The sequence below is a fragment of the Salmo trutta genome, chromosome 32, assembly GCF_901001165.1.
Source record: "Salmo trutta chromosome 32, fSalTru1.1, whole genome shotgun sequence".
Classification (NCBI taxonomy): Eukaryota; Metazoa; Chordata; class Actinopteri; order Salmoniformes; family Salmonidae; genus Salmo; species Salmo trutta.
This window is the reverse complement of record NC_042988.1, coordinates 2,897,279-2,917,289: the sequence shown is the minus strand read 5'-3', so window position 1 is coordinate 2,917,289 and position 20,011 is coordinate 2,897,279. Positions and strand designations below refer to the sequence as shown.

Genomic DNA, 20,011 nt, shown 5'->3' with positions numbered 1-20,011 from the left:
AAATTAAAGTGGAAAACCACACTACAGGCTGATCCAACTTTGATTTAAAGACCTTAAAACAAGTAAAAATGAGGCTTAGTAGTGTGTGTGACCTCCACGTGCCTGTATGACCTCCCTACAACGCCTGGGCATGCTCCTGATGAGGTGGCGGATGGTCTCCTGAGGGATCTCCTCCCAGACCTGGACTAAAGCATCCGCCAACTCCTGGACAGTCTGTGGTGCAACGTGGCGTTGGTGGATGGAGCGAGACATGATGTCCCAGATGTGCTCAATTGGATTCAGGTCTGGGGAACGGGCGGGCCAGTCCATAGCATCAATGTCTTCCTCTTGCAGGAACTGCTGACACACTCCAGCCACATGAGGTCTAGCATTGTCTTGCATTAGGAGGAACCCAGGGCCAACCGCACCAGCATATGGTCTCACAAGGGGTCTGAGGATCTCATCTCGGTACCTAATGGCAGTCAGGCTACCTCTGGCGAGCACATGGAGGGCTGTGCGGCCCCCCAAAGAAATGCCACCCCACACCATGACTGACCCACCGCCAAACCGGTCATGCTGGAGGATGTTGCAGGCAGCAGAACGTTCTCCACGACGTCTCCAGACTGTCACGTCTGTCACGTGCTCAGTGTGAACCTGCTTTCATCTGTGAAGAGCACAGGGCGCCAGTGGCGAATTTGCCAATCTTGGTGTTCTCTGGCAAATGCCAAATGTCCTGCACGGTGTTGGGCTGTAAGCACAACCCCCACCTGTGGACGTCGGGCCCTCATACCACCCTCATGGAGTCTGTTTCTGACCGTTTGAGCAGACACATGCACATTTGTGGCCTGCTGGAGGTCATTTTGCAGGGCTCTGGCAGTGCTCCTCCTGCTCCTCCTTGCACAAAGGCGGAGGTAGCGGTCCTGCTGCTGGGTTGTTGCCCTCCTATGGCCTCTTCCACGTCTCGTGATGTACTGGCCTGTCTCCTGGTAGCGCCTCCATGCTTTGGACACTACGCTGACAGACACAGCAAACCTTCTTGCCACAGCTCGCATTGATGTGCCATCCTGGATGAGCTGCACTACCTGAGCCACTTGTGTGGGTTGTAGACTCTGTCTCATGCTACCACTAGAGTGAAAGCACCGCCAGCATTCAAAAGTGACCAAAACATCAGCCAGGAAGCATAGGAACTGAGAAGTGGTCTGTGGTTACCACCTGCAGAACCACTCCTTTATTGGGGGTGTCTTGCTAATTGCCTATAATTTCCACCTGTTGTCTATTCCATTTGCACAACAGCATGTGAAATGTATTGTCAATCAGTGTTGCTTCCTAAGTGGACAGTTTGATTTCACAGAAGTGTGATTGACTTGAAGTTACATTGTGTTGTTTAAGTGTTCCCTTTATTTTTTTGAGCAGTATATTTGCAAAAATGTCGAAACATATTTTCACTTTGTCATTATGAGGTAGATGGGTGAGAAACTATTTTGAATTCAGGCTGTAACACAACAAAAATGTGGTATAAGTCAAGGGGTATGAATATTTTCTGAAGGCGCTGTAGTTTTAACCATGTTTTGAATCTTAACCTTATTTGTTTACAATGACATTGTTTACAAACAATGAAGTAAAACAGACTTACATTTGGGGGTTTGATGGGTTAGGACAGTTGAACTAAGCTCATGAAGCATTTATAAGTATTCTTCAAGAATCCATGGCTGTATATAGTTTAAAAATAATGTACCAATCCCAGACAGACCCTTTCAACTCACAAGAAAGGTAGGACTTACAGTGACTTCAAAGTATTCACACCCCTTTTCTATTTTGTTGTGTTACAGCCTGAGTTTAAAATTGAGAATTTGTCACTGGCCAACAAACAATACTCCATAATGTCAAAGTGGAATTATGTTAATTACAAATGGAAAGCTGAAATGTCTTGAGTCAATAAGTCTTCAACCCCTTTGTTATGGCAAGCCTAGATAAGTTCAGGTGTAAACATTTGCTTAACACGTCACATTTTTCTTTTTTTTTACCTTTATTTAACTAGACAAGTCAGTTAAGAACAAATTCTTATTTTCAATGACGGCCTAGGAACAGTGGGTTTGTTCAGGGGCAGAACGACAGATTTGTACCTTGTCAGCTCGGGGATTTGAACTTGCAACCTTTTGGTTACTAGCCCAACGCTCTAACCACTAGGCTTCCCTGCCGCCCCACATAAGTTGCATAGTCTCACTCTGTGCAATAATAGTGTTTAACATGATTTTTTTAATGACTACCTCATCTCTGTACCCCACACATACAGATAATTGTAAGATCCCTCAGTCAAGCAGTGAATTTCAAACACAGATTCAACCAGAAAGACCAGGGAGGTTTTCCAATGCCTCGCAAAGAAGGGGACCTATTGGTAGATGGTAAAAAAGAAGCAGACATTGAATATCCCTTTGAGCATGGTGATGTTATTAATTACACTTTGGATGGTGTATCAATACACCCAGTCACTACAAACATACAGACATTCTTCCTATCTCCGTTGCCGGAGAAGAAGGAAACCGCTCAGGAATTTCATCATGAGGCCAATGGTGACTTTTTTTTAAAGAGTTTAATGGCTGTCATAGTAGAAAACTGAGGGTGGATCAACAACATTGTAGTTACTCCACAATACTAACCTAATTGACAGAGTGAATAGAAGGAAGCATGTGCAGAATACAAATATCCCAAAACATGCATCCTGTTTGCAACAAGGCACTAAAGTAATACTGAGAAAAAAAATTGGCAAAGCAATTACATTTTTGTCCTGAATTCAATGTATTATGTTTTGGACAAATCCAATACAACACATTACTGAGTACCTCTTTCCATATTGTCGAGCATAGTGTTGGCTGCAACATGTTATGGGTAGGCTTGTAATCATTAAGGACTGGGGAGTACTTTAGGATAAAAAAGAAACAGGATGGAACTATGCACAGGCAAAATCCTAGAAGAAAAGGACATTTAGATTTCTGTATTTCATTTTCAATAAATTAACAAAACATTTCTAAAAACATGTTTTCAGTTTGTCATTATGGGGTATTGTGTGTAGATGGGTGATACTTATTTTATTTAATCCATTTTGAATTCAGGCTGTAACAAAATGTGGAAAGAATTCAAGGGAAATTAATACTTTCATAAGGCACTGTATTACAATTGTTTCACCCTTACTCTATATGCTGTGAGACGGTATTTTAACCATTCATTTTTGAAACCCTATTATTATGTGTATCGTATTAGAGTACATATTTGCATCCATATTAAAGTACTGTGTATCTTTTAGGTGTGATCTTTGCCAGTGTGAGCGCTGGACTGGGAGAGCTCTCCTTCCTCTCTCTCACTGTCTTCTTTAGCAGGTAGACTATCTCTCTGATTTACTTACAGTTCAGTAAGTTGTTTACTTTGCAGCTCTTTTTTTAACATAAAAGGGATTCTCACTCAACCCCCTCTCATAGTTTTTCCCGACACTCTCACCCCATGTCTCTTTCTATCCGCCCTCTCAGAGATGTGTTGGGGGGCTGGGGCTCGGGCACCGGTGGAGCAGGTGTGGCCGGGGCTCTGCTGTACTCTGCTCTCACGCAGGCTGGCCTCTCGCCCAGGAACACGCTGCTCGTCATGCTGGTCGTCCCTGTAGCCATGGTGATCAGGTCAGTCCCAGGTGTGAAAGTAAGGTAGTTTGGTATGGCGTCCTGGCAAAATAAATAGTGGGGGTACGCCGTACCAGAAACACGAGCCTATCACAATAATTCAAGTAAAATGTAAATGAAACTGTAGGCTATTACGCCACTATTTATCATTACCGCAAGTCAGCGGCATGAAAATTGTGCAAATGCTGGTATAGCCTACGCTCAAAACTGCGATGTGGTTCCACGAGAACACTAACATTTTGCCAAGGCAGAGATGAGTGGCCGAGGCGCGTGAGGACAGCAGTGGGTGCCTAAATCGCCAAATGTCATTACATTTTGTTTTGTGTGTTTTGTGTAACCGATGTCTCTTTCCATTCACCACTGTTTGGAGGCTGGAAATATGTTGTGAGTGGATGAGCGTGTGTCGGTAGTCTAGTAAAGGAGCCCTTTGAAGTGATGGTTTGACAAGCGCATGCACACATAGGAGGTCCCATACCGGGAAGAAATTTGTTCTATACTGAACGAAAATATAAACGCAACATGTAAAGTGTTGGTCCTATGTTTCATGGGCTGAAAATAAAAGATCCCAGACATTTTCCATATGCGCAAAAAGCTTATTTCTCTAAAATGTTGTGCATTATTTGGCAGTACGTCCAACCGGCCTCACAACCGCCGACAAAGTGTAACCATGCCAGCCATTGCCCGGGACCTCCACATCCGGCTTCTTCACCTGCGGGATCTTCTGAGACTAGCCACCCGGGCAGCTGATGAAACTGAAGAGTATTTCTGTCTGTAATAAAGGCATTTTAGGAGGGGAATAACATATTCAGATTGGGTGGGCCTTGCTGACATGTGGGTGGGCCTATGCCCTCCCAGGCCCACCTATAGCTGCACCCCTGCCCAGTCATGTGAAATCCATAGATTAGGGCCTAATGAATTCATTTCAATTGACTGATTTCCTTATATGAACAATAACTCAGTAAAATCGTTGAAATTGCATGTTGCGTTTATATTTTTGTTCTGTATACTTTCACCCCTGATCGGTCCCATAAACAATGTTGATGTGATAAGTTATGTGTTGTTGTTAGGTGAGTGGGAAAGGATCACTCTCCTTTTCTGTCAGTTTATCTGAACCCTTCATCCCCCTTTTGTCTCTTTATCTTCCTTTCCCCCCACTTTCCCCTCAGCTATTTTTTCCTGCTAGTCTTCCCCCCATCCTTCCCACAGTGGAAGTGCAGGGAGGTGGAGTCTGTGAGGGGCGGAGACTCGCAGAGCAGGCGGCCCCTATTGGATGACACTGAAGAGGAGGAGCGGGAGAAAGGTGTTGAAGGTGTGTTTATCATGTCAGCATGTGGTAAGGTAAAGAATTTTGAGGAAAGTGATGTGTGGTAATACGGATGTTTAACACAAGATATTTTTAGTAGTGAAATATTACATTTTAATTGTAAAATATTTTGTAGGACATTGATTAACCAAACAGCCCATCTTCTCTTCCTTCTGAATATAACAGAAGACAAGGTCACTGGACCACTGACATGTATTGAGAAACTAAACATCATTAAAGTGAGTTTGAAGTCATTTTAGAAAAGTGGACTTGGTCTGTACCATTTTCAGATTAAAAAGTTATACTCTCTCAAAGTTGGCCCAGGCCAGGGTAAGCCAGGCCAAAATCTCATAAATATCCTTATTTCCCAGTCGATACAAACTAATTTCCCCAATGCGAAATACACAGAACAGCTTTACTTTAATTTCATTTTCACGTGCTAAATAATCAGTTTAACCCTGGCCTAGTACGTTTTACTCAGTCTTGATGTTCTCCAGTATTATATGTGTTATTGCCAATCTGCTAATATCATTTCTACCGCCTCCCCTCAGGGTCTGCTGAGGTTTGTGGTTCCGTTAGGAGTTGTCTACTTCGCGGAGTACTTTATCAACCAGGGCCTGGTGAGTAGGCCTCTGTCGCCCCTTGGCAGTTTATAGTGTCACTGCAACTAGTTGATATTCTCACCATCACTTCCATTCTCATTGTATAGTATGGATGACCCCCAACTTCTTGTTACAGTAGAACTCATTTCCTAATTTTTCAACTTTCTTTACAGTTGGAACTCCTATATTTCCCAAACTTCTATCTCTCCCATGCAGAGCAGTATCGCTGGTCAGTACCATTCAGAATATATACAGTTGAAGTCGGAAGTTTACGTGGGCTTAGGTTGGAGTCATTAAAACTCGTTTTTCAACCACTTCACAAATTTCTTGTTAACAAACTATAGTTTTGGCAAGTAGGTTAGGACATCTACTTTGTGCATGACACAATACATTTTTCCAACAATTGTTTACAGACAGATTATTTCACTTATAATTCACTTTATCACAATTCCAGTGGGTCAGAAGTTTACATACACTAAGTTGTCTGTGCCTTTAAACAGCTTGGAAAATTCCAGAAAATTATGTCATGGCATTAGAAGCTTCTGATAAGCTAATTGACATCATTTGAGTCAATTGGAGGTGTACCTGTGGATGTATTTCAAGGCCTACCTTCAAACTCAGTGCCTCTTTGCTTGACATCAGGGGAAAATCTAAAGAAATGAGCCAAGACCTCAGAAAACAAATTGTAGACCTCCACAAGTCTGGTTCATCCTTGGAAGCAATTTCCAAACGCCTGAAGGTACCACATTCATCTGTACAAACAATAGTACGCAAGTATAAATGCCATGGGACCACGCAGCCGTCATACCGCTCGTGAAGGAGACGCATTCTGTCTCCTAGAGATGAACGTACTATGGTGTGAAAAGTGCAAATCAATCCCAGAACAACAGCAAAGGACCTTGTGAAGATGCTGGAGGAAACGCGTACAAAAGTATCTATATCCACAGTAAAACGAGTCCTATATCGACATAACCTGAAAGGCCGCTCAGCAAGGAAGAAGCCACTGCTCCAAAAGCGGCATAAAAAAGCAAGACTACGGTTTGCAACTGCACATGGGGACAAAGGTTGTACTTTTTGGAGAAATGTCCTCTGGTCTGAATAAAATAGAACTGTTTGGCCATAATGACCATCGTTATGTTTAGAGGGAAAAGGGGGAGGCTTGCAAGCCAAAGAACACCATCCCAACCGTGAAGCACAGGGGTGGCAGCATCATGTTGTGGGGGGTGCTTTGCTGCAGGAGGGACTGGTGCACTTCACAAAATAGATGGCATCATGAGGGAGGAAAATGATCTGTATATATTGAAGCAACATCTCAGGAAGTTAAAGCTTGGATGCAAATGGGTCTTCCAAATGGACAATTGCCAGAAGCATACTTCCAAAGTTGTGGCAAAATGGCTTAAGGACAACAAAGTCAAGTTATTGGAGTGACCATCACAAATCCTTGACCTCAATCCTATAGAGAATTTGTGGGCAGAACAGAAGAAGCGTGTGCGAGCAAGGAGGCCTACAAACCTGACTCAGTTACACCAGCTCTGTCAGGAGGAACGGGCCAAAATTCACCCAACTTATTGTGGGAAGCTTGTGGAAGGCTACCCGAAATGTTGACCCAAGTTAAACAATTTAAAGGCAATGCTACCAAATACTAATTGAGTGTATGTAAACTTCTGACCCACTGGGAATGTGATGAAAGAACTAAAAGCTGAAATAAATCATTCTCTGACTATTATTCTGTCATTTCACATTCTTAAAATAAAGTGGTGATCCTAAATTACCTAAAACAGGTAATTTTTACTAGGATTAAATGTCAGTAATTGTGAAAAACTGAGTTAAAATGTATTTGGCTAAGGTGTATGTAAACTTCCGACTTCAACTGTATATCTTTTTTTACTTTAGTGCCATATAAAGATTCATATTTCTCATTAGTAATGGTATGATTAAGTGGTGTAAAGCTTAATCTTCCCGTGTGTGTGTGTGTGTTCAGGTACCAGACACTGTACCAGGTGGGGGTGTTGGTCTCGCGATCCTCTCTCTGCTGTGTGAAGTTCAGGAGAATCTGGGCTCTCTCTCTGCTGCAGGTGAGTGAACAATAGATGAGATACAGTACCAGTCAAAAGTTTGGACACCTTCTCATTCCAGGGTTTTTCTTTTCTTTTTACTATTTTCTACATTGTAGAATTATAGTGAAGACATCAAAACTATGAAATAACACATACGGAATCATGTAGTAAACATAAGTGTTATACAAATATATATATTTTATATTTGAGATTCTTGTTAGTAGCTACCCTTTGCCTTGATGACAGCTTTGCACACACTTCATCAGTCTCTAATTCACAATTTGACAAGTACTTGATAATATTCTCACCCATCTGACTATTCTCAATGTAATCTGGTGTTTACATATTTGTGCATTTTTTTACATTTAGAATGGCCCACAAAAAAAATAATCCATAGCCTGCACTCAAATAGGAAGAACGTTATGTGCGATATTTTATTTTTTTATATGCCAGGTAGGCTACACTGGTCATAAAGAGGATTAATGTGCTTGATTTTAAGAATTGAGCAATAAATATAGCATCACAAAAAAGCTGGGATCCTCTTTTAAATAGTGGCCAGTCAAAACTCTGTTCACGCCATGGTGCAATGACTGGGCTTATAAGAACACGTTTCACTAAGTTTTGTTGGCTATGGGCTCTCCAACCCTGTTCTAGGGGTCCTAGGCTTATAGGCTACGCTTCGAGTAATTTGGCCATGATACAAACAGTGATACAAACCTTATCAAAACATATAGGCCTATGAGCTGAAAAAGTTGAAAAATAATGCATGCGCTGTTTTTCTTTAGACTGGGCATCATTCACAAGTGATAATATTCTCGCCCATTAGACTTTTCTCAATGTAATGTTGTCTTTACATACTAAATAATATACTGAACAAAAATAAACACAAAATGCAACAATTTCAAAGATTTTACTGAGTTAGTTCATGTAAGGAAATCAGTCAATTGAAATTAGTTCATTAGGCCCTAATCTTTGGATTTCACATGACTGAGAATACAGATATGCATATGTTGGTCACAGATACCTTTAAAATAAAGAGGCTGGATCAGAAAACCAGTCAGTATCTGGTGTGACCACCATTTGCCTCATGAAGCGTGACATATCTCCTTTGCATAGAGTCAGTTGGGCTGTTGATTGTGGCCTGTGGAATGTTGTCCAACTCCTCTTCAATGGCAGTGCAAAGTTGTTTGATATTGGCGGGGACTGGAACACGCTGTCGTACATGTCGATCCAGAGCATCCCAAACATGCTCAACGGATAACATGTTTGATGACTATGCAGGCCACGGAAGAACTGGGAAATATGCAGGCCACGGAAGAACTGGGATATTTTCAGCTTCCAGTGATTGTGTACAGATCCTTGCGACATGGGGCCGTGCACGACAATGGGCCTCAGGATCTCATCACGGTATCTCTGTGCATTCAAATTGCCATCGATAAAATGCAATTGTATTCGTTGTCCGTAGCTTATGCCTCCCCATACCATAACCCCACCATGGGGCACTCTGTTCACAACGTTGACATCAGTAAACCGCTCGCCCACACGACGCCATACACATGGACTGCGGTTGTGAGGCCGGTTGGACGTATTGCCAAATTCTCTAAAACAATGGAGGTGGCTTATGGTACAGAAATTAACATTTAATTATTTGACAACAGCTCTGGTGAACATTCCTGCAGTCATCATGCCAATTGCATTCTCCCTAAAAACTTGAGACATCTGTGGCAATTGGCTCTAACCAGAATAGAAAGAGTGGGAGGCCCCGGTGCCCAACTGATCAAGAGGACAAGTACATTTAGTGTCCAGTTTGAGAAACGGACGCCTCACAAGTCCTCAACTGGCAGCTTCATTAAATAGTACCCTCAAAACACCAGTCTCAACGTCAACAGTGAAAAGGCGACTCCGGGATGCTTTCTTTCTAGGCCATTTTTATTTGGTACTGTGCCTTGAGAAAGTATTCACACCCCTTAGATTTTTCTACTTGTATTGTGTTACTGCCTGGATTTAAAATGGATTCAATTGAGATTGTGTCACTGGCCTACACACAATACCCCATAATGTAAAAATGGAATTATGGTTTTGGAAATGTTTACAAATTAATTACAAATGAAAAGCTGAAATGTCTTGAGTCAATAAGTATTCAACCCCTTTGCAAGCCTAGATAAGTTCAGGAGTAAACATTTGCTTAACAAGTCACATAAATTGCATAGTCTCACTCTGTGTGCAATAATAGTGTTTAACATGATTTTTTAAATGACTACCTCATCTCTGTACCCCACGCATACAGATAATTGTAAGATCCCTCAGTCAAGCAGTGAATTTCAAACAGATTTAACCACAAAGACCAGGAAGGTTTTCCAATGCCAAGGCAGCAGCTAATGGGGATCCATAATAAATACAAATTATGTTATAACTTCTAAAAGTAACTGTATCCACTGGCGAATTAGGAGAGAGTGAGGTGATTGCCCGGTAAGATCCAACATATTTTGCGGCAGTGTTGCCTGTCAGCATTAATCATCTCTGATTGAGAGATTCAAGAAGGTATCATCATTAAGTAACATAATAGATGCAAAGCATTGCATTTACATTCATGCACTTCTAAATTCATTTTGTATCTTTGCCCAAGAAGCATTTAACTGCAGGGTACACCCACATATGGAGGAATGTGCCTACCTAATTTAGGGGACACAGTGAATTGCTAGGAGTTGGGGTCAATTTAATCGTAAAACGTTTCCTTGGTGTTAAATACAGTCTGTGAACAGACTTAATGTATAAATTGATGGTTCAGATTACAGGATGCCAAAGTCATATTTTTCAATGTTCTGTTCCAGTTAAAGGGTTGTTCCGATTCAATTAGATCTGTGGACCATTTTTTATGACTAGCTCAGAATATGAGCTTTCCAAAAGTTTTCTATATTATAGAGATCAATCCTTTCAGGAGCCCAGATCATTTATTTATAAATCCCAGCATTGGATGGTTTGGTAGTTGGGTTTCCCAAGGGACTCCATAGGCCAGCAAAGCTGAACTAAATTGTAAATATAGAAAAAAGATTTGCCTGGTATGTATCTGTCTTTCAATTCTTGGAATGTTCACAAACCATTACTATTCATGATATCAGCAAGGGTATGGATTCCACATTTGGACCATTGGGGGGGGATGCAAAAGGCCACCGTCCAGATCACAAGGCGTTATTGTGAAATATTGGAGTATGGGCATGTCATTTTGAATCCCAGTTATATAGTTTTTCAATTTGACACCATATAGAAATGGTGTGATCAATAATAGGATCAAACCGTAGTTTACATTTGTTTAAGGGATATATCAGTGAAGACCACCTCTTCCAGGGCAATGGGAGACACCATATTTCACTCTATACTCAGCAACGGGGCGGAAGAATCATGTCTAAACCAATTTAGGATGTAACGAAATGCTGGTGCCTGGAAATACAATTTAAAGTTTGGTACGGATAGTCCTTTTCATTCGATCAGGGCTTGCTTATCCTGCCATATACATTTAGAAACTGCACTATGATTTTATCCAAATAGCCATTGAACTACAGAAATTCAGCCATGGAAATATATTCATTTGGACAGATATGCCATTTAAAGCTACTGGGATATTAGTCTCATTAAGTGTTTGATTAGATTTTTCGAATGCATTTGCATTTATGTCAGAGTAATTAGAGGGACAATAGAGAGCTGAGTACCAGGTCATTAGTGACTGGCTGTTAGCAAGTTTGGTAGGCTACTAATGACCATCAGCAACAACAGAGTGCACTTTTGGAGAAGCATAGTTACCGTGACTCAACGATCATGTGGAATTTGATTGCGGTCATGACTCGTGATTGCCGGTGTTGTGGTACTACGGTCATCGTAACAGACCTAGTGGTGGAGCTATAACTTTCTCTGATCTTTATCTCTCTCCACCTGGCTTTATATTTTCTTCTTCCTCCCCTCTATCTCCCCCCACCATCCCCACCACTACCTTTTCTACCCTTATTCATAAAGAGCGTCTCAGTGTAGGCGTGTTGATCTAGGATCGGGTCCCCCCGTCCATGTCATTTTATCGTCCTAGATCAGCACTCCTACTCTAAGATGCTTTGTGAATACGGGCCCTGGTCCCTCAGTGTGTGAACGCGGTGTTGCTCTGTTTCCCTCAGTGTGTGAACGGGGTGTTGCTGTTATTGTCGGTGTACTACCAGTTCCTGCCCAGTGCGTGGCTGGTGTTTGTGATAGTCCTCTATGAGGGGTTGCTGGGAGGAGCTGCATACGTCAACACATTCTACTTCATCAGCAAGGAGGTCAGTCACCAGGGTGTGTGTGTGTGTTTGTTTGTCAGCCAGCCTGCATATAAGGTTGTGTGTATGTCAATATATAACATTAGCTGGAGGGTCAGCCATCGGACATGTTTGTGTGTGTTTGCATGCCACTCCGCTTACCTTTCCCCTCTCTCCCTGCAGACTGGAGACCGACAGAGGGAGTTTGCCATGGCGACAGCTAGTGTAGGAGACAGTCTGGGCATCGCCATCTCCGGCCTCATAGCTTTCCCAGTCCACAGATACTTCTGCTCACTATAAGAGATTGTAGAGGGAGAAAGACTGGTGGGAAGTGCAAAAGGGGTAGTATCATGTTTTGAAGTGCTTGGTATTTCCTTGGAGGTCTGAAGAAGACTGTAGCTGGGATGCATAATTATTGTGTTACATTTTTGCTTAAATTATAGGTCTGTTCAGACACATCTTCCTGCACCTTAGCAACCTTGCTGGGTGTGTGGCAGATTCCTCCATTTACTTAGAAATCACATTGTTATGACTGGTACAAGTTTCAAATCACTTCGAAAGATAATGGTCACTAGCCAACTAACTTTAATATTTTTCTGCCATCACCAAAGACAACATTTGTCAATGTGCCTTTGATAATTATCAGGATTTTATGTTTTAATATATTTCTCTTTTCACTACATTCCAATATCTAGTATCCTGCTAACATAAAAAAAAAAATGTAAGCACTAACGTTTTCTTCGCTGCTATTGTTGAGGTATTGGTTACTGTTATACAATTGTGAATGCGCTAACTTAACTCTACTAACAGTGTTTACATGTGGTGGGCTTTTAGGATCAATGTTAGATTTTATTGTAACTTTTGAAAACTGACCTTAGATTCAACAAGTGATTAAAGATTTGATTTTGAATCAAATGTGTGGTTTATTGTTCTGTAGGCCTACTTTGTTTTTAAATAAGAAATTGCATAATTAAAGCTAGAATCCTTAGTTGCTACATCCATTTTGACTTTTAATTTAATTATACAGTTGAAGTCGAAAGTTTACATACACCTTAGCCAAATGCATTTAAACTTATTCACAATTCCTGATATTTAATCCTAGTAAAGATTCCTTGTCTTAGGTCAGTTAGAATCACCACTTTATTTTAAGAATGTGAAATGCCAGAATAATAGTAGAGAGGATGATTTATTTCAGCTTTTATTTAATCACATTTCCAGTGGGTCAGAAGTTTACATACGCTCAATTAGTATTTAGCAGCATTGCCTTTAAATTGTTTAACTTGGGTCAAACGTTTTGGGTAGCCTTCCACAAGCTTCCCAAAATAAGTTGGGTGAATTTTGGCCCATTCCTCCTGACAGAGCTGGTGTAACTGAGTCAGGTTTTTTAGGCCTCCTTGCTCGCACACACTTTTTCAGTTCTGCCCACACATTTTTTTATAGGATTGAGGTCAGGGCTTTGTGATGGTCACTCTTCTACCTTGACTTTGTTGTCCTAAAGCAATTTTGCCACAACTTTGGAAGTATGCTTTTGGTCATTGTCCATTTGGAAGACCCATTTGTGACCAAGCTTTAACTTCCTGACTGATGTCTTGAGATGTTACTTCAATATATCCAGATAATTTTCCTACCTCATAATGCCATCTATTTTGTGAAGTGCACCAGTCCCTCCTGCAACAAAGCACCCCCACAACATGAGGCTGCCACCCCCATGCTTCACGGTTTGGATGGTGTTCTTTGGCTTGCAAGCCCCTTTTTCCTCCAAACATAATGATGGTCATTATGGCCACACAGTTCTATTTTTGTTTCATCAGACCAGAGTACATTTCTCAAAAAGTATGCTCTTTGTCCCCATGTGCAGTTGCAAAAAGTCAGGCTTTTTTTATGGCGGTTTTGGAGCAGTGGCTTCTCCCTTGCTGAGCGGCCTTTCAGGTTATGTCGATATAGGACTTGTTTTACTGTGGATATAGATACCTTTGTACCTGTTTCCTACAGCATCTTCACAAGGTCCTTTGCTGTTCTGTGATTGATTTGCACTTTTCACACCATAGTATGTTCATCTCTAGGAGACAGAATGCGTCTCCTTCCTGAGCGGTATGACGGCTGTGTGGTCCCATGGTGTTTATACTTGCATACTATTGTTTGCACAGATGATAGTGGTACCTTCAGGCGTTTGGAAATTGCTTCCAAGGATGAACCAGACTTGTGGAGGTCTACAATTTGTTTTCTGAGGTCTTAGCTGATTTCTTTTGATTCTCCAATGATGTCAAGCAAAGAGGCACTGAGTTTGAAGGTAGGCCTTGAAATACATCCACAGGTACACCTCCAATTGACTCAAATTATGTAAATTAGCCTATCAGAAGCTTCTAAAGACATGACATTTTCTGGAATTGTCCAAGCTGTTTATTGGCACAGTCAACTTAGTGTATGTAAACTTCTGACCCACTGGAATTGTGATACAGTGAATTATGTGAAATAATGTCTGTAAACAATTGTTGGAAAAATGTCTTGTCATGCACAAAGTAGATGTCCTAACCCGACTTCACCTGTATATACCCACTGATTATTGAGGAATATAACTTATAAATGCCATATGAGCTTAGTTCAACTATTGTACCCCGTCAGAACCCGAACTATAGGCTTGTTTACTCCCAATGTTTGAAAACAATGTGAATGTAAACTACAGTGATATTTGATCCCCTGCTGATTTTGTACGTTTGCCCACTGACAAAGAAATGATCAGTCTATAATTTTAATGGTAGGTTTATTTGAACAGTGAGAGACAGAATAACAACAAAAAAATCCAGAAAAACGCATGTCAAAAATGTTATAAAAGGATTTGCATTTTAATGAGGTAAATAATAATTTGACTCCTCTGCAAAACATGACTTAGTACTTGGTGGCAAAACCCTTGTTGGCAATCACAGAGGTCAGACGTTTCTTGTAGTTGGCCACCAGGTTTGCACACATCTCAGGAGGGATTTTGTCCCACTCCTTTTTGCAGATGTTCTCCAAGTCATTAAGGTTTCGAGGCTGACGTTTGGCAACTCGAACGTTCAGCTCCCTCCACAGATTTTCTATGGGATTAAGGTCTGGAGTGTGGTTAGGCCACTCCAGGACCTTAATGTGCTTCTTCTTGAGCCACTCCTTTGTTGCCTTGGCCGTGTGTTTTGGGTCATTGTCATGCTGGAATACCCATCCACGACCCATTTTCAATGCCCTGGCTGAGGGAAGGAGGTTCTCACCCAAGATTTGACAGTACATGGCCCCGTCAAATGATGCAGTGAAGTTGTCCTGTCCCCTTAGCAGAAAAACACCCCCAAAGCATAATGTTTCCACCTCCATGTTTGACGGTGGGGATGGTGTTCTTGGGGTCATAGGCAGCCTTCCTCCTCCTCCAAACACAGCAAGTTGAGTCGATGCCAAAGAGCTCCATTTTGGTCTCATCTGACCACAACACTTTCACCCAGTTGTCCTCTGAATCATTCAGATGTTCATTGGCAAACTTCAGATGGGCATGTATATGTGCTTTCTTGAGCAGGGGGACCTTGCGGGCGCTGCAGGATTTCAGTCCTTCACGGCGTAGTGTGTTACCAATTGTTTTCTTGGTGACTATGGTCCCAGCTGCCTTGAGATTATTGACAAGATCCTCCTGTGTAGTTCTGGGCTGATTCCTCACCGTTCTCATGATCATTGCAACTCCACGAGGTGAGATCTTGCATGGAGCCCCAGGCCGAGGGAGATTGACAGTTATTTTGTGTTTCTTCCATTTGTGAATAATCGCACCAACTGTTGTCACCTTCTCACCAAGCTGCTTGGCGATGGTCTTGTAGCCCATTCCAGCCTTGTGTAGGTCTACAATCTTGTCCCTGACATCCTTGGAAAGCTCTTTGGTCTTGGCCATGGTGGAGAGTTTGGAATCTAATTAATTGATTGCTTCTCTGGACAGGTGTCTTTTATACAGGTAACAAGCTGAGATTAGGAGCACTCCCTTTAAGAGTGTGCTACTAATCTCAGCTCGTTACCTGTATAAAAGACACCTGGGAGCCAGAAATCTTTCTGATTGAGATGGTGTCAAATACTTATTTCCCTCATTAACATGCAAATCAATTTCTAACATTTTTGACATGCGTTTTTCTGGATTTTTTTGTTGTTATTCTGTCTTTTACTGTTCAAATAAACCTACCATTAAAATTATAGACTGATCATTTCTTTGTCAGTGGGCAAACATACAAAATCAGCAGGGGGATCAAATACTTTTTTCCTCACTGTATTTTATAGCTTCAAAACATGGTTAAAAAGATCATTTTGATATCGTGGATAGTCAAGGCGTTGCATCCATAGCTCTGTCTAAATTTGAGCGTGGTTACATTTCTCCAGGCCGCTTTGTTATTGTTTCAATTAAGTAATCTAACTTTAAACAGACAATGTGGATCGGTGCCCACTTCGGTTCGCAAATTACATTGAGGTGCTAAAGTACTCTCAGCCAGGGTTTCCCCTCCCGTTTCATGACTAAGAAATGTGCGTCCCCGACAGCGGAAGTTGCCTGGTTCCCAAACTGTGGGTCGACCCAGCCCAACTGGGTCGTGGGATGACCAAAGATTTACAGTGCATTCGGAAAGTATTCAGACCCCTTGACTTTTTCCACATTTTCTTACGTTACAGCCTTATTCTAAAATGTATTAGATTGTTTTTTTTCTTCAACACACACACACAATACCTCAATGAATAATAAAAAAATATATATATATATATATATATATATATATACTGCTCAAAAAAATAAAGGGAACACTTAAACAACACAATGTAACTCCAAGTCAATCACACTTCTGTGAAATCAAACTGTCCACTTAGGAAGCAACACTGATTGACAATACATTTCACATGCTGTTGTGCAAATGGAATAGACAACAGGTGGAAATTATAGGCAATTAGCAAGACACCCCCAATAAAGGAGTGGTTCTGCAGGTGGTAACCACAGACCACTTCTCAGTTCCTATGCTTCCTGGCTGATGTTTTGGTCACTTTTGAATGCTGGCGGTGCTTTCACTCTAGTGGTAGCATGAGACGGAGTCTACAACCCACACAAGTGGCTCAGGTAGTGCAGCTCATCCAGGATGGCACATCAATGCGAGCTGTGGCAAGAAGGTTTGCTGTGTCTGTCAGCGTAGTGTCCAGAGCATGGAGGCGCTACCAGGAGATAGGCCAGTACATCAGGAGACATGGAAGAGGCCGTAGGAGGGCAACAACCCAGCAGCAGGACCGCTACCTCCGCCTTTGTGCAAGGAGGAGCACTGCCAGAGCCCTGCAAAATGACCTCCAGCAGGCCACAAATGTGCATGTGTCTGCTCAAATGGTCAGAAACAGACTCCATGAGGGTGGTATGAGGGCCCGACGTCCACAGGTGGGGGTTGTGCTTACAGCCCAACACCGTGCAGGACGTTTGGCATTTGCCAGAGAACACCAAGAGTGGCAAATTCGCCACTGGCGCCCTGTGCTCTTCACAGATGAAAGCAGGTTCACACTGAGCACATGTGACAGACGTGACACTCTGGAGACGCCGTGGAGAACGTTCTGCTTCCTGCAACATCCTCCAGCATGACCGGTTTGGCGGTGGGTCAGTCATGGTGTGGGGTGGCATTGCTTTGGGGGGCCGCACAGCCCTCCATGTGCTCGCCAGAGGTAGCCTGACTGCCATTAGGTACCGAGATGAGATCCTCAGACCCCTTGTGAGACCATATGCTGGTGCGGTTGGCCCTGGGTTCCTCCTAATGCAAGACAATGCTAGACCTCATGTGGCTGGAGTGTGTCAGCAGTTCCTGCAAGAGGAAGGCATTGATGCTATGGACTGGCCCGCCCGTTCCCCAGACCTGAATCCAATTGAGCACATCTGGGACATCATGTCTCGCTCCATCCACCAACGCCACGTTGCACCACAGACTGTCCAGGAGTTGGCGGATGCTTTAGTCCAGGTCTGGGAGGAGATCCCTCAGGAGACCATCCGCCACCTCATCAGGAGCATGCCCAGGCGTTGTAGGGAGGTCATACAGGCACATGGAGGCCACACACACTACTGAACCTCATTTTGACTTGTTTTAAGGACATTACATCAAAGTTGGATCAGCCTGTAGTGTGGTTTTTCACTTTAATTTTGTGTGTGACTCCAAATCCAGACTTCCATGGGTTGATAAATTGGATTTCCATTGATTATTTTTGTGTGATTTTGTTGTCAGCACATTCAACTATGTAAAGATAAAAGTATTTAATAAGATTATTTCATTCATTCAGATCTAGGATGTGATATTTTAGTGTTCCCTTTATTTTTTTGAGCAGTGTGTATATATATATATATATATATATATATATATATATATATTAGTTACATAAGTATTCAGACCCTCTACTGAGTACCTTGTTGAAGCACCTTTGGCAGCGATTACAGCCTCGAGTCTTCTTGGGTATGACGCTACAAGCTCAACACACCTGTATTTGGGGAGTTTCTCCCATTCTTCTCTGCAGATCCTCTCAAGCTCTGTCAGGTTGGATGGGGAGCGTCTCTGCACAGCTATTTTCAGTTCTCTCCAGAGATGTTTGATTGGATTCAAGTCCGGGCCATGGCTGGGCCAGTCAAGGACATTCAGAGACTTGTCCTGACGCCACTCTTGCTTTGTCTTGGCTGTGTGCTTAGTGTCATTGTCCTTTTGGAAGGTGAACCCCAGTCTGAGGTCCTGAATGCTCTGGAGAAGGTTTTCATTAAGAATCTCTCTGTACTTTGCTCCGTTCATCTTTCCCTCGACCCTGACTAGTTTCCCAGTCCCTGCCGCTGAAAAACATCCCCACATCATGATGCTACCACCACCATGCTTCACCGAAGGGGTGGTGCCAGGTTTCCTCCAGACGTGACGCTTGGCATTCAGGCCAAAGTGTTCAGTCTTGGTTTCATCAGACCAGAGATTCTTGTATCTCATGGTCTGAAAGTCCTTTAGGTGCCTTTTGGCAAACTTTAAGCGGGCTGTCATATGCCTTTTACTGAGGAGTGGCTTCCGTGTGGCCACTCTACCATAAAGGCCTGATTGGTGGGGTGCTGCAGAGATGGTTGTCCTTCAGGAAGGTTTTCCCATCTCCACAGAAGAACTCTGGAGCTCTGTCAGAGTGACCATTGGGTTCTTGGTCACCTCCCTGACCAAGGCCCTTCTCCCTTGCTTGCACAGTTTGGCCGGGCAGCCAGTTTTAATATGAGTCTTGGTGGGTCCAAACTTCCATTTAAGAATGATGGAGGCCAATGCGTCCACATTTTTTTGGTACCCTTCCCCAGATCTGTGCCTCTATCACAATCCTGTCTGAGCTCTACGGACAATTCCTTTGACCTCATGGCTTCGTTTTTGCTCTGACATGCACTGTCAACTGTGGGACCTTATATAGACAGGTGTGAGCCTTTCCAAATCATGTCCAATCAATTGAATTTACCACAGGTGGACTCCAATCAAGTTGTAGAAACATCTCAAGGATAACAAATGGAAACAGGATGCACCTGAGGGAAATATTTAGTCTCTTAGAAAAGGGTCTGAATACTTGTAAATAAGTTATTTTCGTTTTTTATTGTTAATACATTGATATAATTTCTAAAAACCTGTTTTCACTTTGTCATTATGGGGTATTGTGTGTAGATTGATTTATTTTTATTTGATCAATTTTAGAATAAGGCTACAAAGTTATAACATTTGGAAAAAGGGAAGGGTCTGAATATATATACACTAGATGGCGAAAAGGGGGCTCTGTTTTGAAGCCACTGCGCCTCCATGTTGGCACTCCCCCACAATGTAAGAAATATTTTGGAAGCTATAGAAATGTACGTCTACATTTGTTTGTTTCACTTTTATTATATTACAGACACCTTAATGCATACTTTTAAATGATACACTGAACAAAAATATAAACGCGACATGTAAAAGTGTTTCATGAGCTGAAATAAAAGATCCCAGAAATTTTCCATATTCACAAAAAGCTTATTTCTCTCAAATTTCTGTTAGTGAGCATTTCTCATTTGCCAAGATAATCCATCCACCTGATAGGTGTGGCATATCAAGAAGCTGATTAAACAGCATGATCATTACACAGATGCACCTTG

At 42.2% G+C, this 20,011-nt stretch overlaps 1 protein-coding gene across 2 annotated transcripts in view; it reads left to right on the top strand.

Annotated features, from left to right (window-relative positions):
- The window catches only part of cln3 (CLN3 lysosomal/endosomal transmembrane protein, battenin), a 28,607-nt gene extending 15,814 nt beyond the window's left edge, over window positions 1-12,793 (top strand). Inside the window, exons 7-15 of one of the 2 annotated variants that reach the window (XM_029727069.1) lie at window positions 3,281-3,353; window positions 3,501-3,644; window positions 4,811-4,953; window positions 5,134-5,186; window positions 5,499-5,567; window positions 5,723-5,778; window positions 7,531-7,624; window positions 11,767-11,907; window positions 12,067-12,793. In XM_029727069.1, the coding sequence (XP_029582929.1) occupies window positions 3,281-3,353; window positions 3,501-3,644; window positions 4,811-4,953; window positions 5,134-5,186; window positions 5,499-5,567; window positions 5,723-5,778; window positions 7,531-7,624; window positions 11,767-11,907; window positions 12,067-12,183 (890 nt within the window). In that variant the 3' untranslated portion in view covers window positions 12,184-12,793. Of the gene's footprint in view, window positions 1-3,280; window positions 3,354-3,500; window positions 3,645-4,810; window positions 4,978-5,133; window positions 5,187-5,498; window positions 5,568-5,722; window positions 5,779-7,530; window positions 7,625-11,766; window positions 11,908-12,066 lie in introns of both variants that reach the window. The other variant, XM_029727068.1, reaches the window with a different exon arrangement.
- Window positions 12,794-20,011: the final 7,218 nt, after the last annotated feature.